The sequence below is a fragment of the Prinia subflava genome, chromosome 2 (assembly GCF_021018805.1).
Source record: "Prinia subflava isolate CZ2003 ecotype Zambia chromosome 2, Cam_Psub_1.2, whole genome shotgun sequence".
NCBI lineage: Eukaryota > Metazoa > Chordata > Aves > Passeriformes > Cisticolidae > Prinia > Prinia subflava.
In genome coordinates this window covers 25,685,284-25,709,696 of record NC_086248.1, presented here as the reverse complement: position 1 = coordinate 25,709,696, position 24,413 = coordinate 25,685,284, and the positions used below count along the sequence as shown (strand labels likewise).

The window sequence follows — 24,413 nt, the reverse complement described above, 5'->3', positions numbered from 1 at the left end:
CTGCAGGAGGCGAGCTGGCAGAACTGGATGGCAGCTACCTCCTCCATTTTGCTACAGAGCTTTTTGGTTGACAATTCATGCTTGTTTTCAGCTTGAATTCTACCATATGATGGCTCAGAATTATGGGTAGAAGCTCCAGTATTTTGTCTGCCATCCCAATCTTCTGCCATCCTTGTAGTCTGGCTTCTAGGACTGTCCTGCCTCCTAGTGCAGTGCCATACTCATTATCAATAACAGTCCCTTGAAAGTATTAAGTGGTGGTTTTGTGATTGAGAACTGCAAGATATCGCTGGCCTCATTTTCTTGCAGCTTTTAGGGGAGAAACAGAAGGCTGCCCTTCTGTCCTCTAAATAGTCAAAGGATCAGGACTCGCACAACTTCACAAGCAACATCAGCAAGTTATTTCTTTGTTGCTGTGTGCCTGGGTCATGCCAGCTCCTGTCGTTGTCAGAACTGATGTGCTCTACAGAACAGGGAAAGAACAGCAAGTCTCCACAAATTTGTGCTGAGACATGGGTTTAAAGAATAGGCTGTTTCTTAAGATGTCAGAAATGCTGAAGGACAGCAGCGTCACTAGGCAGGTGGAGAAACAGAAAAAAATCCCTGTATGACAGAGATCAGCAGCCATAATAACACATTTTTTCAACAGAAAATAATCTTGTAGTTTAGCTTGTTTTGTCACAGAAGTGGATGAGGGAAGCATTTGAGAAGTCCTGGGAAGCAAACTGCTGTTTGGGAACCTGTGCCTCTTGGAGGCCAGTGGTGCTTTCTCACTGACCACAGCAGCTGCAACACCCCAGCATCAGTGCTTTTGTCCCTCTTTCTCTTTTACTAATGTAAATAAGAAGTGAGAGCCAGATGATAGCAGTTATAATTGACAGCTTCTAGGTTTAGTGACAAGTTTAATAATACTAATTTGTCATCTGATGAGTACAGTGATTCTTTCTAATGTTCATAATGCTTTTCAGAACAGTGACGTGTAACCAAAAGTCTTTTTTCAGTATATTAAATTTCTCAGCAACTTTATTTAAAAATCTCTCACATAAACATGTATTATATAGAGTAAATCAAGTAAACAGATGTTATATAGACAAGCAGGAATTTGTTGCTGCACACAGTCAATGAAGAAACTCATTAATTAATATTGTTACTTACTATTTTCATGGTTCAAGTTAATTAACTAGCAAAAACATTTTAAACCAAAAATGAACAAAAATTTGCTTGTTTTCATTTAATATTTTGTTTCAGGGGTTTTTTGTTTGTATGTGTAAATGTTAAACTGCAGTTTGTGTTTAGGAAATCTTGTCCTTTGTGAAGGTTGGAAACTACAGCATGTATCCTCTAATAGTACATTCATATAGGAGGAGCAGACCTGAGCACAAGCACTGCTTCCATGGGCTTTGTGCTAGTTGTCACAGACCTCTACCACTTAATAAATGGGAAGCAGAGACTGGAGGATAGTGTCACCAGAGATATTGCAAGGTTGCTCACTAAGCATTGTAAATGCATACCCACAGCTTCACACAGATAGCCCCTGGATAATGTGAAAAATCAGAGCAAACAAACTGCCAGTACAAGTTGATTGCACATGTTGTTAATACAAGGAGCAGATTACTCTGGAATCCTCTCTTTCTGGTTTTGATAAGTCTGCTCTATCCCTCCAGATAATCCCCACCATCTTTTTTGTCATTCCTTTCCCCATTGAATAATCTCCAGTAGCTCCAAGCTAAATTCCTTCTCTCTCTTCATATAAGTGCAAATTTTTCGTGGCCTGAGTACAGTGAACAGATTTATTTTTTTTTTTTATGTAGTAGGAAGAAATTCAGACTTAGGTAGCAGTTTCAGAGTTTGCCACAAACAGAACAGAATAGGACTGAGTTAAAGGAAGACATAATGCTTTTTTCCTGTGCATTTTCTTAACTGGATTTCCCACACATGTTTTGATGGGAATGGGAAGGAAATTCTCAGAGAACACACCATTCTTCATTGACATGCCTTTGCAGCAATCAGATTGCACTATGAGCTCTGACTTTCCAGGGATAAGACTAGAAGTGCTACATTTGCTTTTCTAGTAAGAAGTTATGACTCCAGGATTTCCTTGATGTGCCAGACAGTGATTACTGGAACTGGCATAGCCAGTAATGTGGTTACTAGAAGAAAGTTTAATAACTTCTGATATGCTATTCTTCAAACTTGTGTTAAAGGCATTCAGATTGATTTTTGTTAGGAGAAACCACTTAAGTCAGATGTTGCTTTCCCTAGTTTACTTTCCTCAGATTTTTCTGTTAGATAGAAAAATAAATGTAATTTGTAATGAAAACCAATCTTCAACATTTTCTGTATCACTGAACAGAAATTTCCTAACAAATATTTGCATACAGTTTTGCTTCCTATAGAATACCTAAGAAGCAGCTACTTCTACTGCTGTGTTTAGTAGAATGATGAATATTCCATCAGCCTCGGAGTAAAAATGAAGAACTCTTTGGGTTTGGCTCACTTTAAATATGTATGTGCTTGTTCAGGTGTTTAAGTAAGCAAAGGAAAAGCATTACAACACTGTAGAACATAAATGGCTTGCCACTCAACCATCATAGCAATACCCATTCTTGTTCTGTAGTATGTCACATAGCCTTCCTATGAAACGATTATGAAAACCTTTATAGCAAACGTAGTTTTTCAGCTGATTCATTTCCATGAATGCAGACATAGCTTTTTATTTCATTATAACAAACCTGTTATGTTTGAGTAGCAGAAACTGTAATTATTAAACCTTCCTGATAGTTTTCTGAACTTTGCTGAGTGGGAGCCGAAGTCCAAGAATGAGAGGGATTACTTATGCAAACTCTGATATGATAAATGCATTTTTATTTGCTCCAGGTTAGACCATGCATCTAAAACATTGGTGTAAGTAGCTCTGCCAAGGTCACTTCATGGCCAGTGCCCAACAGACATCACATGGAAGTGTTCAGTAGCTCGGATTGTATTTGAATTTCTGTAATTTGGCCTTTGAAAGCTTTCACATACCTTTCCTGTCAGGCTAATAGATTTAAGATATCTGGATGAATGAGCAATCTTGCTGTGCTAGATAGCTGGCGTGTGGTATAGCTGACAGTTTTCCTATGTGGTTACTGAATAAACCACCAACTTTTGCAGTACTAAAGAAATAAAAAATAATAATAATAAAAAAGCACCAAAAACTAACAAACAAACAAAAAGCCCCACACCACCAAATCTGCCACAGACACATACCACTAAATAGAAGGCAAATTGATAGATTTTATATACACTTATCATACTGGAAAGAAGCAGGCAAACATCAAAACCAGAAGCAAAATAAAAATGTAAGTTGATAGATCAGATACTATATATCTGTCCTTATGTGAGGACATTTTCTGCCCTAAGGTTTACAATCTACTCAAGACTTTCTTGTCCAGTTTAGTTAAAGATTGTCTTAAATGGTCTCTAAAAGACTTTGTTCTTTCTACTATTACCCTGTCTTTCTTAAAGAAAATTCCTGCACATTCAGGTAAATATTGCTACCAAAGGACATATTTCAAAATCATTCCCATATTCTCATTTTTAGGCATATTTTATTTTGAAGACAAATACAATTTACACTTTCAGGCAGAGACAGAGATTGCACATCCATGTGTTACTCAGTTCAATGTTTACTTTGTTTATATGTTTAGTCAGATTTTAAATACCTGCAAAACTGGAAGCAATTTTAAAAATAAACTTTTAAAAGAAGGGTCAGTCAACAAGTCCTATGTTTCTTTCTTAGTTTATTTGGATATATGCAAATAAACTCCAACTGTAGCACCAACTTTACATAGTACAAATAAAAATATGCATGGAGCCATTCACTCGTTGCAGGGCAGAGCGGTGCCAGTTAGTGTAGCTGGAAAATATTAAAAAACAAAAAAACAAATTGAGAAAATAAAGACTAAACTAAACTCAAAAAGAAGAATGTGAGCATTATGTGAAAGTGCACAACAAATGATCGAAATAACTTTCAGTTACAGTAACATCACAAAACCCCATAATTTTCATGTTCCTCCTCTATTCCAGCAATTCTGATATAATAATTGTATTTGATACAGAATAGTGATCTTTTAATGCTGTTCTTCAAATAACTAATGTCTGAATATGGGTACTATGATAGCAAAAACCTTTTTAAATTGCTAAAGTAAGTATAATCTTAGCAGAGAGCTAAACCAAAATATTTTGAATGGCTTTTAAAAAAGAGGCTAATCACTAAGTCCTTAGAATTCTTTCTTAAAAACAGATAATTGATGAATATTTTTCAATTTTCCTATTTGTATTATGCAGATGACAAATTCTCTAGAAGAGTGCATATCTGTAATAACACACAAATCATCTGGATGTCTTTTCATGTATGGTTATTTTTCTCTATATATGCACAGTCATAAACACGTGTGTATGTATATGTACACATACACATAAATACGTGTTTTTATTGTTTGATGTTTTTGAGCTTTTAAATAGCACTGCATTCTCAGCCTAGAGGAATGACATGTGGTACTGAATACTTTAACCAAACATAATTGCTACCAAAATATCCTCATGCCGAATTGGCATCAATCAGTGCAACAGTGTAATCATGTGTACTTAATCATAGGCAGAAAATGCTAAACAGTGAATGAAAATCTCTTCCTTATGCATTTTATTATCTGAAAGCTTAAGTAGACATTAAGTGATGCAGGGTAATAGCACAAAACATCATTATAATGTTATTATATTCAGGCTTGAGTGACACTGAAAAAGCTGAATTTGTTTGATAAGAAATGCATATTGTTAAATTTGATATTTTCTAAAATAATTACCACATTATCCATCATATAGAACTTAATCTTTTATTCCAGGAAATGCAAAAACCCCCAAGAACAGTCTGTTACAGAATGGCTCACACAACTAAAAAACTCTTTTTAGTGAGATAATGAGAGAAAGAAAAATCTGGATGTGATCCAGATGGAAACCATTGCAATGAGATTTTCCTTTTGAAAGGCAGTGGGTTTGAGATCCATTTTCTTTTCACACTTTACCCTTGATAAATCCTCAGCAAAACTGTATACTGTGTATAGAATGAAAGAGCATACCTGAGGAAAACATGTGTAGTTATGAAAACTTTATTAGACATTTCTGTGGAGCTGGACCGTGCTAGTACTTGGCCCTATAATTAATTTCAAATTAAGAACTGGTGAACTGGTTTGTTACTGCATCTCCTTGGTCTGTGCCAGATGAATGTGGAAGATATAAACTGTAATTTTGTATTAGACTCAGCACCTGTGTTAAAATGAGAAGTACTGATAATGTTAGTTGATTTATATCATACTTCTACTTCAAAAATCTGTGTAATCACATCAGTGTCTTAAATGGATGAGCATTCTTCCATAACTTACACATCTGTTCTATTGAGTGTTGCAGTACTCTGCTGTCTTAATGCAGGAAATTCATTATCCAACATCTGCTTTAAAAGGTAGCTTGTAATATCACTGGTGACAACTAGATTCCATAGTTTGCACTGGAGCAAATATTGTATTTTCCCCATCAGCACTCAGGGCTGAATAGCAAAAGATTCAAATCACAGAGCGAAATAACCAAAGATGATAAATTCTGAAGATACTGGTTTTGCAGATAATTAGGCTGTTGTATCAGATTTCCACAACGAGAAACAAAGCCACTGGCATTAGGAGAAAAAAAATAATCTAATATTTCTCATAGGTTAGTGTGAAAATCACATTCTAGCACTCCTCCTGTCCTAGTTATAGTAGTCCATATGCTCAGATCACTTGCATTATGCTGAGATAAAAGCTATTTGTTGAATTTTATACAGAAAACATTGCACATTTTTCTTCTTTTCTAGTTTTAAACCCCGAAGTTTTCCCATAGAGCAGGATTTTAGCCTTTAATCTCTATAAAGCAACTCTATTTTGCATTAATAAAACTATAAACTCTTTAGGAGTACAGAGACATATTTATGTGTTGACTGACATAGTAGAAAAATTTACAATAAGAATACATTTCATTTAGGGAATGACAAAATAAAATCCAAGGATTTTGTTCCCAGGAGACAAGTTACATAATCCATTGCTGATTTTTTTTATTGTTTGTTTTTAAATTTAAATGCATTTATTAAGCATATGAATTCACTTAGGCTTTCTTAGATTTTGTATGTCATGGAACTGAATTGTTCATGAAGATGTCTCAATATCATTCAAAGATGTAAAAAGGAAAAGGTAAAAACAAGTTCCCAATTAAAATCTTGACTTAAACTGCAGACAGACCTGCTTGCCTTTGAAAATGTTTCTTTGGCTGCCAGTGGTGTATGCCAAGTACCACTTTCAAAAATCTGTATGCTCCCAACATGACTCATCAACATTTCTGCATTTGAAATGGTCATTTGAACAGAAAATAAAAAAGAACCCCAAAACTACAGAGTTTTCCTTTCATTGGTGTAGTTTAGAAACACATTCGGAGCTGAATCAAAAAGTTTGATTCTTTGTTGACTTATGACTGTGTTTAGAAACAGGAAAAGGAAACGTAACATTGAAAAATCCAAATGCATTTTCACAGCAATGAGCCCTAGTTACTTGTAAAATCTGTGTTTGTGAACACAAGATGTATACAAGTACAGGCACACACAACTGCATGTGGAACAAAAAGATTTACAACTCTGTGTAAAAAGTCTATTGTGTTTCTAGTCTTTTGTGGTTGCATGACATGCTTTCAAAACATGGCTGTAAATGCAGGGTGCTTAACAAAATACAACATGGCAATAAACCCTAGCAAGTCTTAGCTGGGCATTTTCTAGTGTGATGGTCTGGAACTTGCATGGCAAGAAAATCTCACACCTAAAAGAAAGAGAACTACTATGAACATTAAATTGGAAGTATGATTAAAAGGAAGTATGATTCTGTGAATGCGAATTAATTTACATTTGTTGGAGAATGTGATGACAGCTGAACAGACTCTTTTTTCAAAATTACTTCAGCCCACATTTTGGAAGTGTGTAATTCAGCATAAGAAATGAGTCATTCAGCAGAAGAATTTTGTATAAATTCCTAGTATGAGCCTGAAACTTGCTCTTAAGCCATCAAATAACTTATAAGGCTTCCTTTCACAGAGTAGGAATGTGGTTGAAGCTGGAAGGAATCTCCAGAGGTCATCTGGTTCTACCCCCACCACGTACCCAAGACTGTGTCCAGATGGCTCTTGAATATCTTCAAAGGTGGAGACTTCACAATATCTCTGGGCAACCTGTGCCACTGTTCAGAATCCTCACAAGGGGAAAAAAAAATTAAAAAATTTTGCATGATCAGATTGAATTTCGATGTTTAAATTTGCAGCTGTTTCCTCTTGTCCTCTCAATGGGCACCTCACTCGTACAAACCCACAAACACACCCAAAGCAGGCACAGCTGTGGCCTTGCCAGTGCCAAGCAGACAGGAATAATCCTTTCCCTTGACCTCCTGGCACTGCTCTTCCCAATGCAGTCCAAGATGCCATTGGCCCCAGGGCTCATTGCTGATACCTGGTGAGCTTGATGTTCACCAGAACCCCAAAGTCCTTTTCTGCAGAGCTTCAGGAAACTGCTTTCGAGACACTGAGCCTCCAGCAGGTGCTGGTGCCTACAGTTTTCCTCCCCAAGTACAGGACTTTGCACTTGTCTAAATTCATGAGATTGCCCATTTTTCAGCATAGCAAGATCTCTCTGAATGGTGGCACAACCATTCTTGTGGTTGTGTCAGCCACTCTTACCCGTTCTATTCCCCTGTGAACGTGCTGAGGGAGTGCTCTGTTCTGTCATGCACTTCTGAATAGAGCTAACAGTGCTGGACCCAGCACAGACCCCTGGAGCACAGCACTGCCTTGCCTCCTGCTGAACTTTGGACCACTGAGCACAAGGCCTGGGCCCACTCCAATACCCTTAAAAATACTAGTTCACCTCTTTCATCTTTCTAAAGACTATTTTCTACTTAAAAATACTCATCAGTGCTGGATAATCTAATGTCTTAATGGGGTTATGGGGGTTTTCTTGGTGATGTGTAGAAATTCTCTTTTCCAAATCTTCAAGCTTGTGGCCCTGATGCAATGAAAAAAAGTGTAAGTAAGAGTTAATTAGGAAGAAACAAGTGATTTTTTTACCAAAAAACCACAAAATTATAATTCTATTAACTGTAAATTATGTTTGGGGAAACAGAAAATTCTGAAACTACATGATGCCAAGAGAGACAATGGGATGCAGAATACATCCTCTACTTAGTCATGCTTGAGTCTTCCACCAGTCCTTGAGTTCTGATCAGATGTTTTGGTTAAAAAGAAGATATGGGGAAAAGGCAACATTTTCACATTACTATGTTGACTGTATAAAACTGAGTTGATGATGCATTGCATTCTGTAGCAAATACAGCCTTGTTCTGGATATTTTAAGTTGGTGCTCAGAAATGGCTCTAGAGAGATGAAGATAAGATTGCTTTGCCAATAAAACAAAACCTGAAGAAATGTGAAGTTCTCCTGGTTTGTGCAGAGCACCTGGCAGTGTTTGAAAATATGCTGCATAGATTTCTATGGTACATCTATAATTTCTTTATATCTAGGTTTATGCTTAAATGTTCAACAAGAACTGATATACTTAAAAAAAATCTCCCAGATACTTGATCTCTGCCAATCTGAAATCAACCCACCTGAAGGCTGGCAGTCAAGTGAAATTTCCACTTAAAATGCAAAGACCTTGTGCACTTTTCAGACCATTGCAGAAATGTGGCATTTGTAAGGCTGGGCTTGTATTAAGAAAGACTTGTTTGGAGCTTTCTGAATAGTGAAAAAACTCTGGGCTGTGCTTGGTAAGAGAGGAAAACTAACTTTTTGGTCAGTAATATGTATTGGAGTGTTTAAAAAGGGTTCTTCTAACAGCTCTCTCAGCTTACTCTTGCTTCAAAATCCTTTTCATAAGGATATGGATCATAGTTCTACTATACTTCAGGAGCATAAAAGAGATTCAAGGGCAGCAGATTATTACAGCAGAGTCCAGAATCTCCAGGAAAAGGTAGAACCACTTGAAATTAAAATAATTAAAGCTTTGCTTTCATTTTGCTCCTCTTCTTTCTACAGAAGGAAGTATAGGATTGGGATTGGCTTGATTTTGGGGTTCTTGAGATTGAAGAATCCTGGGACAAAGGACAGAGCTCTCCAAATATTTCAAAATAGCAATAAATTCACATTCATGCAGTTAGCATGAACATGATGATAGTGATTGCCTAGAGGGCATTTTTTCAAAATTAGTGTCAAATTCTACTTTAGCAGAGGTAAAGAAAAGGATGCTCAAAGGAAAGAGTATAGGCAAGAAGAGGTGTCTGATATCTGTCTTCTCACTGGTTTTGTGCATAGAAAAATAAAGCTAATGGTTTAGATGCTGGTGAACAGACCTACAGGGGCAGACTTGAGAGCAGTTAAAATTTCCCAATAATTTCCCTGAAATCACCAAGTTGAGTGATGAAAAAACACGGGGGTTTTAACAGCAATATCAGGTATGTTAATTCTCAGCATGCCTTAGTAAGGCTCTGGCATGACAGCAGGAAAGCCTGGACATCAGAATTTCAGGTTAAGACATAAATTTTCAACCCAGGTTATTTATAGAAGGTTTAAGGAATCCAGGAGAATCATGAGGTTTTTACCTAAACCACTTAGCCCAAGCAGTAATGAGTGTAAATAACTGTGGGTTATTGAGACCTGCCCAGCAGAGAGCTGGATTGGAGACTTTAATCTCATAAACCCCAGGTCTGCAAAGCTTAAGTTCAATAAAGTAATCTACCTTTGCTGCTAAGTAGGATTAGTTGCAACCACTGGAAACTGAGAATACTCAGCACCTTGAAGTCATATGTGTTTGCCTTGGCTTGCTATGCTGAATATAAATGCATAATGAGACATTGATATCCAGTGCCTATCCACATTAATCATTGAAACACATGGCAAACACTTTAAATTAAATTAAATATATTTGGGTTTAATTAAATATATTTCAGTTAAAATAATTGATAATTTGAATTACAAAAAAAAATTAATGTTGGATCATTCCATTTATAGCACTCTTTCCTTCAAAAAAAACAAGTGATGCAGTTATTTTTATTTCTTTAGTGTCCACTCATATTTTCCATGATGAAGTGAATTATTATATTGAAAGATGAGGTACTTAGTTGTCCTAAACTTGAAATACTAATTTAAATTTAGAACATTTTTCTTTAACTGAATGGAAAAGCAGAAGTAAGGTCTAGCACATATTTCCACCATGCTTCTAAAATCAATAATGTAGAACTGGGTTAATTATGGTTAAATAATAATTTGGAACTAGTGGGTTCACAATCACTTGTATTCAGTTTCACATAATTTCACTATAAGTCTATATAATTTTTTGGATGGAAAACATGCAAAGTAAGGTGACAGATATTCATGTATATTTTGATGTTAGGATAGCTCACCACAGACTTTCTAGCAGTATAGAAAATGGGTAAGGAATCGCCCCCTCAGGTAAATTTTTTTGTACTCACATCACAGCTGAGGCTTATTAGCATTACATATTTTTTTTAGATAAAAAATAAACGAAGTCACATTTTTAGCTATATGACTAAAACCCCTGTATCTCCACAATTTGTCACCTGCCCCAGCTTTCAGTCACAGAAAAGCACTGAAATCAGTGGGTTCTTTTCCATAGTCAAGGATATAGGGTTGATTTCAAAGCCCAGTGATTCTGCAGTGCAGTCAGGTGAGACTCGAGGTCATCAGGAGCAGGTTCTGGCTGCCTGCCTTGGGTGTGTTTGTGGGTTTGTACGAGTGAGGTGACTCCCTGAAGTCCTGAGCACAGGTGGAGTCAGGGGCACTCACACACAGCTCTGAGCAAACATTCCACGTTTGTGCTGAATGGGAAATCTGCTTGGAAAATTCAGCTTATATGGGACTTGGTTACCAGCTGCTGGCATCCGCTTTCCAGATGGATTTAATGAGTCCCTTTAAGGTGGCACTGAGCTCAGCAAAGTTCTACAGGGCACAGGAGTTGTGCTTACTCATATAACACCCCCTCAGTCTGCCTTTGTATTTTAAGGTTAAAAATGAAAAGGTGAGACCTTAAGTCTCATTCCCTAATTACTCAACCATATTTTCACTATCCCAATTCAGACTGTGACTTTAGGAAAGGAAATTTGTGGCCAGGAAAATGTTACCCATATTACTAATTAATACTATTGACTTAATAACCAGTCATCAATATGTGCTGTATTTTAAATACCTGTGTTTGCTTTCACACAGATTTATTAAACAATTACAGAAACTTCTTGCTTTAGCTGTTTAGGAAAAACTAAAGAATATAGTTCTAACATAAAAGAGTGATTGACATCTGTCTTGGAAAAAGTTCAGTGAGGATTTCTTTCCTTTCACCCAGTCATCATGTATGCATTTTCTGCTATAAGAAAAAGAAAAAAAATCATCTCTGTGGATAAAAAAGAAAACTTAGTAATTCCCTTTTTAGTAGATTTCTGACTCATAGCACAGAATTGAATTTATTAAGGCTTTTCTTTGATAAAGGTCCAGATAAGTAGCTTCAAAGAGACCTAGACATTTTGATAGATTTCAGTGATGCATATTCATAATAAGCAGGGAGGACAACCATATATGTTCTTATATGCCATTATTTAAATATTGTAAATATATGTATATAGAATATTTTTTAGTATTAGAAATGCTAAAAAAAATACAAGTGTTATTAAAAAATGTTAAAATGTTTGCAAGTGAAAAACTCTATGGAGTGCAGTAAGAAGGAGCTAGGTAGGGTCACTTTTAAAATACTGCAATATGTCTATAACAGTATAATAATGTGTAATGGAAGGAAACTGAACACGTGTTTTCCAAGCCCATTTTACCTTCCCCTCTTTTCCATTTCAGTACCATGTATAATTACTGATCACATTTCTTGGAAATGATAAAAAAGTATTGAATACTTTTTTTTCTTTTATTATGGGAAATGTGTTCAGATATCAGGAAGCTGGAGTTCAATCTTCAGTGCTAAGATTATCATCATGAAACTCTTTAAACATTTAGAATAAATTCCATCATGTTATGTTTCAAGAAAAATAAACCATTTTTAAGAAAATACACTCATGGACTGGAGACTCAGAAACGGAGCTGAATAAGAAATATGCTAATGAATCGAGTATTATGTAGAAAATACGATAGTTAAGTCTGACTTCTTTTTATGGTATTTACATCTCTCAATATGCTTGTGTTTTTTTCCTCTTGAGAATATAGTTTGCTTCTCTGCTCAGTGAATATCATTAGAGTTACCTGATGCAGGAATATATCACTGGACTGAATGCAGAAGCTGAGATGAAATACAGACCCTCATATATATTAAATGGAGTATCTTGCTATAAATGCAGCTGTTTAGAAGCTGTTTTTCTGCTTCTGGATGTTGTTTATAAATAGAGTTTTTTACCTGTAAGTTTTGTAGCAGCATTCCACATGACAGCCTGCATCTTTTCCTCTGCTTTGCTACCATTTCTTGGACTAATAGTTGGGCTTCATCTTCAGTTGTTTCTGTTCAGATGTTTTCAGTGAGCAGGTCCTTCAGGCGGGGAACGTATTTCACTTTTGCCCTGGAACCTGTAGAGTTTGTATTTGATCTGAAGCTGGTCTTCTTGTGCAGCCACCTGGGGAGGGATAGGGTAGACATAACAGCCATGAGGAAATGTAAGAAGCAAAAAGACTTTTTGCTACCCAGTCATAAGCAGGAACTAGATGATATTCTGTTAACAGGAAAAAAAAAAAAAGTGGTAATTCTGTTGCAATCCTCAAAACCTTCTTCAATACACGCTACACAGAAAAAAAGAGACATTGTAAATATCCTGGTGGATAAACTTATTTCAAGGGTTTGTGCAATAGTAAAATAAAATATATTCAACTTAAATAACTAATATAGAACTGATTACATTTTTATCATGCTATATATTAAATTGTTTAGCTTAAAACTCTGATAGTACTTTCACCTAGCTCTGGCTGCATGAATTACTTACTCAGTTATATACATTTCATTCCTAATCTTTCATATACCATGTATTTTAAGGAGAGCAGAGAATTAGTATATTCCCGAGTATATTAGTATACTTGGGAATTAGTATATCTGTACTTGGTACAGTCTAATGGTCTAATCTTTCCTTTGTAAATTATTTTCTACCTCTTGTAACTCCTTGTTATTTCATTAATAATCTTTCTTTGTATCTCAAATATAATTCTGAAAAAGATAAACTTAAAACATTTGACATCTGATGCCTTTCTAAATTAACTGTTTTAAACCTACATATTTATTGCTATTTTTTTGAGCTTGCCATTTGCTTTGGTTTTCCACTGTAATGATTTCAGCATTTATTGTTTGATATGTTTCTTTTCCTTTCACTATTTTTTAATTTATTAATATATTTCGACTCTTTCTCACATGAAGTTAGGCATAACTTAAAAGAGCTAAATGTGTATTATTGTAATATTTTTAGTTTCTGTGACAGTTCAGACGGTGGCCCTGGGATTCAATAGCAGCATTCTTTCACTGTCTTTTCCTCATGCTTATTGAATTTAGTATGGAGAGGGGGACTCCTTGCATACCTGCTTGTTCTCCTGTGATTATCCTCTGTACTGTTACACTGGCTATCCATAAATCTATCAGCAATGAAACTAATTTAGATTATAGCAGTTCAAACCAAGCAGATTGAAAATATCTTTGATTCCAGCGGTGAAAATTGCTCTTGTATTTTTATGATGCTATTACAGACCATCTTCCCAGCATGTATCCTTTTTCTTTTTTTTTTTCCCTTACTATGCAAAAAAGTCTTGGCACTCGATGGGATGTGCTATGCTGTTTAGTTTGGGTTAGCCAGATTACTGCGTAGGAGGAGTGCATGAGAAATAGAGATACTGTGTTTTCTGTCTCAACCTCTGGCTAGGGAAAATGCCGAGGCACTGCTGCTGCCTTCCAAAGCCAAGCCCTCGTGGCAGCCTGAGGTTCCCAGAAGGAGCTTCTGCCTTCTTCCTTTCCTTTGCTGTCAGTCCAGCTTTGCCACAAGTGTGTTCTCTGCCAAGCAGCTGTGCCAGGCAGGGATGGTTCTGGTGCAGTGCTGTTGGGAGTGAGACAATGCTGCTCCAGTCATCAGTGACCTGGTCTTGTTTATTCTAAGCCTACCAAAAAAAAAAAAATCATAGACACAGACTATGGATAAATTGGATAATCAAAGAGATATTCCTGAAGGGTCCTGCATGCAGAACAATCTAGACCAGAACCTGGTTTAGTCTGAAGCAATCAGTTTTCTAGAAAAATGGAAAAAATACAAAGGCCATTGTATGCTACCTTTCCCACAGCTCCTCTGTCAAGAGAGTGCTGACTATAATGAACCCCCCTTCTGCCAGCTTCTGCTCCCAGGGTGTTACAGCTGAGTCTGTGGGAACTGAGATTTAAGATATTCTTTATCTCCTGACTTAGCGTTATTAATAGATTTTGGTATATGCTAGCAGAATTATTAAGAAATTTCTTCTCTGCATCTGTAAAATAGACTTAGTGCTTGCCAAGTCAGTCCTTACTCTAAGGACAGCTCATGTTACCGTAATCCTGTATTGCAATAAGTTAAAAGAAACAATAAAATTGATTTAAAAACTAGTTCCTGTGTCATGTATCAAGTTCAGTTCCAATGTATTATGTGCTATCAACCTGTGCAGATTATCACCCACTGGCACTTTTTAAAGTTCTGAAATGATTCAGAAGCTGTAAAAGAAAGAGCACTCCACAGGCCTGTACTAAGATACTTCCTTGCCCAGGCTTCTGGTTCTTGGTTGCCCTTTCTAATCTCCTCAAGTCAAGCAGCGTGTATTGTTCACTGTGCCACATGGGGCTGAGGGAGCGTGGCTGTGGCCAGGCTGGATGAGACAAGCACACTAAACAAGAGGAAACACATCTAAATCTTGCTGGCTGCTGTTGCAGTCCCTGTTACCCTTGACTAGGGAGCTGCAAGTCTACAGCAGTGGGTTAGCAGGAGGCGATTTGGGACTCACCTGGCGTAGCTGGGATAAAAAAAGTTGCTTGTTACTTGTGTTGGCTTCAAAGTAAATTATAGCAGACTGTTACTCCAGCCTTAGGAGCATGTCATAATCTCATTAGCAGCAGAGTTTCAGCAAACAGCTGGAGAACAGTGACAATCTTACTCCTCTCCCTGCCTCCTTTGAAGCAACTGGGTTTTCCTGGAGGAAGACCAGCCATATCACAACTCTTCCTTCCTAGAAGCCAGTGTAAACATCCAGGGGGGATCCATAACAATTTCTTTAGGATTAGGTGGCTACACTACCTTTCCTGTAGCCTGCTATATGTGCTCTGTTCATATTACTGATTCCCTTATAAGTCTCTTTCAAGTGACAGCTGTAAATAAGCACAAGTGTCTGGCAGCCAGAGCACACTTGGAATTAAATTCAGGGATAGGGAGCTGTCAGCTAACCAACTTCTGTGGCAGCATAGCTGTCATTTGAATGAATTGCAGACCACAGTGTCCATTTGTGTGGTGCCTGTGAGCAAGAGGGGTGGAACAAATTGGGGTAAGTGGCTGAAATTTAATACAGGCTTCTGCAAGTTTTTCAAAAGCCACGCACCCATCTTCAGTGTGATTATTTTGTGTGGTTAACAGCATTTCCATGTAAACTGCAATAATCTTCTGTTGAAAGGTCTCTTCAGTATGAAAAACAAAATTAAAATTGATGGTACTATTAGCTGAGACTTATTTTGCTCTGTTCTGTCAAAGACTAAAATATCTGGGTCAGTTTCTTAGCACTTTGCCTGTGTACAATTTCCACCCTGGGATTGGCAGCTTCTCTTCAGATACCGAGGAGCAAACACCCCCTCCCTCCACACTGCTTGTAGGGAGCTGTGCCCCATGCTGATGATGCCAGGCAGATTTAATTGTGCATGCTCTAAGAGAAAAATGACATCCATGCTTGGGTGAGTGCTCTCTGTGGCAAGCTGACAAATCCCCCAGCTGTCAACTAACCTCAAAGGCAAATGTACGTGGCTCGAGCTTATGTCTGCTTGCTTTCTGCCCACAGGCTTTTAGACGCTGAAACTCATATTGGCTGCAACACATTCAAACTGCTACTGAAAGAAATGTATGGCTGTTTGATGTGTTTCAATCTCTAAGGGTGATCCACACAATTAAGGTTTATTTTTCAGGCAGACTGTGAGCAGGTAAAGACAGCACCTTTCTGCATACAGGGCAAGTGAAAGTACATAACGTTTATGGCTGTGGATCTGGCTACGTTGCTGATTGCTTAGAGAAAGTAATTTCTTCCTTGTGCTCAGATGGATTATATTTATATTTTTATGTATTTGTAGGGGTCTGCCAGAGAGCTACATGCATACAAAACGGCCTTACTTGAGTGCCAATATATCTGGGCAAATGCAAAGAGACATGTGTTGCTAATGCAGTACTGGAGTCATTTTGGCAGGAGTTTTGTTACTTGTGGTGCACTGCAGGCTGTCCATCTAAACCCATCATTACCTGGCATCTATGCTCTGGTGTGATAACCACAACAATCTGTGAACAGGCAGAGTCATCCTAACAGATGGCTTTGACTGTAGGTAACCAGGAAACCATGCATATACATTAAAAATGGGTCCAGAGAGTGTGGGTGTTATCTAGGAACATCAAAAGAGCTGTGGGGTTTGAGCTCCCCCATATACTGGTGAGAACATGTGCCATACCCATCAGACATGCAGGGACGGTGGGCTAGAGCCAGTTCCCACAGTTCTGATGAACTTTGTAGGGATTGCTTGGTTGGGCATGGCTCATCTACAGATGAATCTCATGTTTTGCAATAGACTTCAAATTAGTATTAGAAAGACAAAGCATGAAGCTTAAGGATGCAGTTCACGGAATCATAGAATGGTTTGGGTTGGAAGGGCCCTTAAAGATCACCTAGTTTCAATCACCTCCCACTAGACCAGGTTGTTCAGAGCTCCATCCAACCTGGCCTTGAACAATGCCAGGGATGGGTCAAACACAACATCATGGGGAAACCTGTTCCAGTGCCTCGCCACCCTCGCAGTAAAGAATCTTTTCCTAATATCTAATCTAGACCTCCTCTTTCAGTTTGAAAATAGTCCTGTGATATTGTGGCCCTTTAAGAAGTCTCTCCATCTTTCTCATATGCTCCCATTAGGTACTGGAATGACACAATTAGATCACTCCAAAGGCTTCTTTTTACCAGGTAGAACAATTACAGCTCTCAGCCTTTCCTCACAGCAGAGGTTCTCCAGCCTCCTCTGGACTCATTCCAACAGGTCCCTGTCCTTCCTGTGCTGAGGACCCCACAGCTGGATACAGCACTCAGGTGGGGTCTCACCAGAGCAGAGCGGAGAGGCAGGATCCCCTCCCTCACCCTGTTGGCCACTTTGCTTTTAGTGCAGCCCAGGATACATTTGGCTTTCTGGGCTGCAAGTTGACATGGCCAGGCCAGCCTCTCATCCTCCAGCACCCCCAGGTCCTTCCCATCAGGGCTGCTCTCAGTCTGTTCATTCCTCCAGCCTGGATTTATACCAGGGGTAGCAATTAATTTACATGCCCACCTCAGGTACTGTATCACCCAAATTTTAGGTGATGGAGAGGTCTACCTGGCACAATTGTTCTAAGTTTCCTAACCTGACACTGATAAATGCTATCAATATGTGCAGGAAGATGTTCAATATGTTTATATTTGAGTGCACTGGAATCTTAGAACAGGATTGTAAAAATATAAAAAAGTAACAGGAAATACCAAATATCTCTTGTCAACTCAGGATTTAGTTTGTCAAGTACTTCAAGTACTGAGCAGCCAGCACTGTTCTTTTTTGTAACAGCCTGATATTAAAGCACTCAGCTGAAAAGTGGGAATTCTGGGGTTCCTGGTCTCTTCAGTGTCCTGAACTGCATATCCTGACCCCATAAGTCCAGATAAGTGATTGTCACTATGCTCTAAAGCTGAAGATAGCACAGTTTACCATTGTAAGGCCACAGAAAACACAAAGAAGTGGGGACTTCAGGAACTCCTCATCACTAGTTATTTTCACTGTGTGTTTTAGTGCTTCGCCATATATAGAAGAGGCCTGGTGGACAATGTCTCTTTTAATGTCCAAAATTAGAATGTTTCTAAAATCAAACAAAACAAAAGGGCTATAATCCCATCATCCAGCTCCACCTAAAATTCACTGTGTCTTCTGTGTCCCATTTTCTGTCTGTGAGTTTTCTGAAGCATGTACTCAATGGAAATTTTAGCCTAATTGGAGTTTAAGCTGCCTGAAAATAGCCCCAAGGCAGCACCGACAGAATTCCGGGGTGAATGTCTAGCTTCAGTGAATCTGTGCAAGCACACAGAGCCCTGGAATTCTTTTGCTGATGTGAGGAGCTGAGCAGGATGCAGAAATGCTGCAGGAGTCCAAATCCATCTCTTGTTCCCTTTCTGCTGCCTGAGCACAGGAAGAGAGTGTGGCAGGATGAGCAAACATATGTCTGGGAATGGGGTGCTCTATGCTGGCAACACAGAGCTTCAGAGGATGTTGCATGCCTGAGAATGAAAGAGTGTGCCCTATTCATGCTTCAGAATTGTCGGTGTGAAATACTGTGATTATCATTTTAGATTTGACATGTATAACTCTGCATTCGTAAGGTAGTTTGAATGTAACCTAAATTACTCTTCCCCTAACTATCTGGTAAGAATGAAATTCAGCTGTCACAGATAAGAGTAATGATATTTATTAATAGAATTGTAATAGAACTTAAATGGGCATAGTACATCAGGACAGGAGATCACAGTCCTTAAGGGATTGATTTATCCTTGACTTCTATGAGCCTTTGTTATGATAATGATAGATATACATTCCCCAAATCCTTTTGGTCTTTCTATGCCTTACCCTTTCATTTCTTTATTAACTCTTCTCCCTTGTCACTACATGTTCTTGTTAATTCAGATCAGGTTTTGCAACTTGCATCATACTTTGCTTTTTTTGAATCAAAATGGTTTATTGAGTTCTCTACAGCTTATGTGCTTTCCCCTCTTTGCTGCACCTCCTGTCAGTGCTTCCAGAAGGGCCTGGGGATGAGCTGCCACCAGCCAGACCCTGATTTCCTTTGGAAAACCTGCACATGGGTTTTCTTTATTCCTACAACAGTCAAGGCAACCAACCTAATTAATCACTCCAAACCTCCATTAATAAACATAATTGTGGGGATTTGGGGTAAACAGGTTGATGTTTTCTGGACTACTGAATGTTTTATCTAAACATGGAATTTGGTTTTTTAGGCATTTACATAAACATGAAAATTTATGGTGGCCCTGGCTACAACTTTGCTGTTGTTGAAAATCCTTCACATTTCTAAAGTCAAGGTGTATGTTTAGGGGAATAGTTGTGGGCATGGGTGGTTAGCTCACAGTTAATAAACAACTGACCACCATGATACAGTCGATTGCAGCCTCCTTAGCAGCAGTAAATGAAAAAGCTGTTTACAGGTAGTAATGCCTTTAGGGATATAAACAAGAGCAAAATATATAGGTGCATGTAGATTATCAGCTCTAAGAATAGCTATAGGACTATTAGAAAGCTATAAGAAAAGCTATGAAGTACAGGACATTTTTCATGAGCTTATTTTTAACATTAAAAACCAGTTGTTTTGGGTTTTTTTTTCCTGACACAAAATATACTGCTCTAGTATGTAGCTACTTCCTTGTACTTCGTTCAGTATAGGTATGTCTTGAAACATCATGTATGCTTTCTTGGGACTAGATATATACGAACCATCAGCAGCATATTTTGCTCATGTGTGGGCTCTGAACTCAGATGCAATTAAATATTCATCAGGATAGATACCCTGACTCTAGCTGTACTTGTAGCAGCTATGAAAGATTAATTCAGTGTTATGTTTCTGTTTAATGGAAGAGGCGAAATGAGCATTTCTGCTGAAAGATTCAGGTTTGGAAATGATGATCCTTACTGTGCTTATTAAGGAGGCCATAGGATAAATTAGCCATATGGGGTTATATTTTTTAATGGAATCATTCTCTTTCAAGAGACCTGTCCCAGCATCTTTCTTTGGGAGTACTTTGCTGTCTTTACCTTACCATTTCAAAATACAGTTTCTTAACTGAATGTGCAGCAAATAACCTGTGCACTAAAACTAAGGCCATTGCATAACAGAATGGTGAAATTTTGCAGATCTTGTATATTTTGAATTTGATATGGATTTTCTGTTTCATCGATACTAAGATTTTAAATTATATTTTTACCTGAGGGAGTAATAGTTTCTTGAGGCAGTTTCTAGTAGAGTTCATTTGTACAGCAATATTCCAAAAGAGCAAGGTTAAAGCAGCAACACAGAAATTCCAATTTCTATCCCTTGCAGGTCCTTTCTTTCTTTCTTTTTTTTTTTTTTAGCCCATATTTTCCTCTTACAAAATGTACCTACCTTATTAATGAAGTTTGGTCTCAGCACCAGTGTGGAAGGAGGGTAAACTCAATCAGCAAGTTTGAAGTTCTAATACTTGTAAAGCCAGTATGAATAACAGGTGATATTAAGAGGGCACAGTAGATGGTACCTTCCAACAATTTCTGTAAATGTGACCTCATCGACTCTGTGTTTTTCCCTTTATATTTTACAGGGCACACTGATTTAGAAGATGTCTTTGACTTATAACCACTAGTGTTAGAAGGATAGAAAAATGTGCAAAAAGCTTTGGGGATGGTATGAAATGAAAACCAATATCTATTTTATAAGCAAAGTAGGGATTTGCTAATAAATAGATCATTTTATTTTTAATTATGGTTGTGCTGCAATTATCACACACTGTATTGTATAGATAGGATTCTTTTCTGAATTTCATTAATAGACTTTTCTGCAGCTACACTCTCTAGAAATGTAGAAAGGAAATCGTGACCAGGCCTGCACTCTTAGGACACAGCAGGATCATGATCATATCTTTAAACAGATTTCCTGAACCTCCTTAGGAAGGAGAAGGAACGAGCAAGGCCTGAGTTCCAGCTCACCATTTGCTTGGTCTTTAACTAGGCTAAAAGAGGTGTCACTTGTAATGCATTTTCAGTCCTTGCATGACAGTCAATGGCAGTTGCCTGTGGAAGCGTGGAAGGACAGAAAAGCTGAAAGGCAATAATCCTTTCTGGTTTGAAACAATAATTAGCTGTCACACAGCTATGCTGCCAGTGAGCTGCCTGCTGCAGTGGACTTTTACTACAGTGATCAGCCTGTAAAGGAAGGAGGGAAGGAAGCTAAAAAGAAAGGAATTCTGACAAAGGAATTTGGACAAACATAAGTTAAGTAAACATGTCCATTATTATGTGTTATAGTGGATGAGACACTATTGACAGAAAAGAGCAGCTTCACATTCACAAGCCTTGGTCCTCATCAGGACTTCAATGTCAACAAGATCTGTTGGAGGGACAACATAGCAGGGCAAGTGCATTCCTGGAATTGAGGATAACTTCCTTCTCCAAGGGCCAGAGAAGCCATTGGGGAGACACTCTGCGCTGGACTTTGTTCTCACCAACAGGGTGGTGGGGAAGGTGAAGCTCATGGCTAGGCTGGGCTGCAGTCACCATAAAATGATGGAGTTCAAGAGCCTTAGGACAGGGAGGAGAGTGCACAGCAAAGTCTGGCCTGGAGTTGAGGACAACAGACTTTGCTGTTTTCAGGGAACTGCTCGGTGGAGTGCAGTGGGAGAGAGCCCTGGAAGGAAGAGGGGCCCGACAGATATAGTTAATATACAAAGATCACCTCTCCCAGTCATGCATTCCAATGAGGAGGAAGACAACACGGTGTCCATGTCAGGGGGCTTGAAATCTTTAAGTTCCCTTCCAACCCAAACCATTTTATGAGTCTGTGATTCTATTTTGTATCAGTAAGAAAGGGAAGTTCATCTGGTGTTCTGTTTACTGAGCCAACAGAAATTGCATGCTGAAGTTGATACCCTGTTGACTTGGAATGGGCCTATTTTACTTCATTTAATAATTTTTTTTTATAGTAAACATAGCTTTGTTACTTGATTCCTAAGGAGAGAGCTCCTTTCAGGATATCCCAGATAAGTGAGGGCTACATTCAGTGATGCTAATTGGTATTAAATTAAATCATCCAGTCATGCTAAGGTGCAATATAAGGTAAAAAATGTGTTTCAATTGCATAAAGGTAGCGAGGAAAGTGTGCCAAAAATAAAAAATATTTTAAATATGCTTTTTTTTTTGTCTAATTACAAGTCACTTGAAAGTAGTACCTTTTGTATGTGGAGGTCCATTTGAATTTTGCATACAGATACATTTCTCTGTTTTTATGCCTTCTGTGCCTTTTGTAGGTTTTTTTATGTTCATGCTCTTTATGACCACTTTCACTGCCCATACATATACATTTTTCTGTCCATACATTACACGTAGTTGTCCACTTCCACTTGTACAATTTTTCAGCATACCAATGATCATTGAGAACAATTCACCAAAATACCATCCATGGAATTTCTGGTTTGGGTGGTTTGCCAGCTCAGCCAAAATACAAAGTTTCAGTAAGTTTCACCTTTTGCATTTCAGGATTATAATGATGAAATTCGCCAGGAGCAACTGAGAGAACTTTCGTATTTGAATGGTTCTGAGGACTCATCCCGTGGACGGGGCATCCGAGGAAGAGGGATCCGTGTGCCACCTGCAGCTCCTTCAAGGTGTGGTAACCTGAACTATTATGTTAATAGCTTTACAAAGTGTAAGCAATAGTAAAAACTCCATGGTTAAAAAAAAAAAAAAAAAAAGACGACAGTTCCATACATATCCTGGTCAGTAAACCGAAATATTTCTCTTCTGATACCCTGTGTAGTCTGTATGTTCCAGATTTTCTGATCTACAGTTCACAAGGTACAGTGGGTGACAACAAATGAGAGCAAATTATGAAGACAGGAAAGGATACTTTTATGCTAGTACTAAGGCAGTATGGTCAGTACCATAACATGTTTGGTCAAAATAATAGTACAGTCAGAGAAGGCCACATAGTCGAGGTGGAACTTTATTTGCCAAATAATTACTTTTTATACATATTACAGCTATACTGTGTGTATATACAAATACACCTATACACCTGGCATTCACAGTCTTCCAAAAAGACAGCACACCCAGGAGCATACTGCTCTAAAACAAAACTCACAGACCGCCAGCCTGATTTATCCCCCTTCTATTTCATATGGTATAGATAGATACAAGTCTTTTAAAACTGTAGCAGCTTCTTCTGACTTACTAATTTGTACAGCAAGGGAGATATAGCATAAATGGCCAGGAAGATGTTAAACCTCTTTCCATGTTTGTCTATATGCTCTATTCTCTCTGTGCAGTGGGGGAAAGTAGAATCTCACACTACCAATCCTTTGTGCTGAGCTAAATTAGGCAGGAAGAAAAGTTATTCGTCTCCTTTTATATTCTTCCTCTAGTTTGCCTTGCAAGTTTCTGCTATCCTGCAATATCTTCTGCCAGTCCATTTCTCCCACCGACCAATAAACGTGAAAATGAGAGTGATGACTACTCTTGTAAATAATTTGAGAGCAACAGAAGAGGTTCCTGATTTTTTTCATCTTCTGGAACTTCTCTGGAGTAATTCTGCAGCCCTGAGAATTACAATGGTTCAGAATTTTATTAGTACAAGCACCAAGAGGTTCAGGTGCAAAAGACACTGGATGGTTTAAAAATAATGCCTTTCCATAATATGAGTTCTGCCTGAGGTATTGCCTAAAAGCGCTTGGCATCGTGGCTGCCAACCCCCAGAGTGATATGATGCTTTAACTAGTAGTGAAACCGCGAGGGCGTTTCCCGGGGCAGCCCGCGGCCGAGTTCCCCGTACCGCCGCGCTGACCATTGCTCTCGCTGCTCTGCTCCGCAGGGGCCGTGGCGGAGCCGTCCCCCCGCCGCTGCCGGGCCGAGGCGCGCAGGCCCCGCGGGGCGCGCCGGTGCCGCGGGGCGCGCTCCCGGTGCCGCCGGTGGCCAGGGGCGTGCCCGCGCCGCGCGCCCGCGGCGCCCCCGCCGTGCCGGGATACAGACCGCCGCCGCCGCCCGCACACGAGCCCTACGAGGAATACGTAAGTACCTGCCGTGTCCCGCCGCTGGGAGCATCCGCTCCTGCCGAGATGGAGTAGCCCGGGCCGAAAGCTCCGCTAACGCTTTTCCCCTGCAGCTGAACGACGGTCCGGGTGAGGCGATGTGTCTGCAGGCCTGTGCTGGGTGGTGTGGGCTTGTAGCTTTGGTCACAGCGGAGTTTTGGGTACGAGAGATTATGCTGGATAGTTCTTGGGATGTCACAAAAGAGCTATAGAGATAT

The 24,413-nt window shown here is 38.8% G+C and overlaps 1 protein-coding gene across 1 annotated transcript in view; it reads left to right on the top strand.

The window, feature by feature from the left end:
* KHDRBS2 (KH RNA binding domain containing, signal transduction associated 2) overlaps positions 1–24,413 on the top strand; it is a 319,671-nt gene that overhangs the window by 196,333 nt on the left and 98,925 nt on the right. The window contains exons 5-6 of the mRNA XM_063389417.1: positions 22,649–22,776; positions 23,979–24,174. Of these exons, the coding sequence (XP_063245487.1) occupies positions 22,649–22,776; positions 23,979–24,174 (324 nt within the window). The remainder of the gene's footprint in view (positions 1–22,648; positions 22,777–23,978; positions 24,175–24,413) is intronic.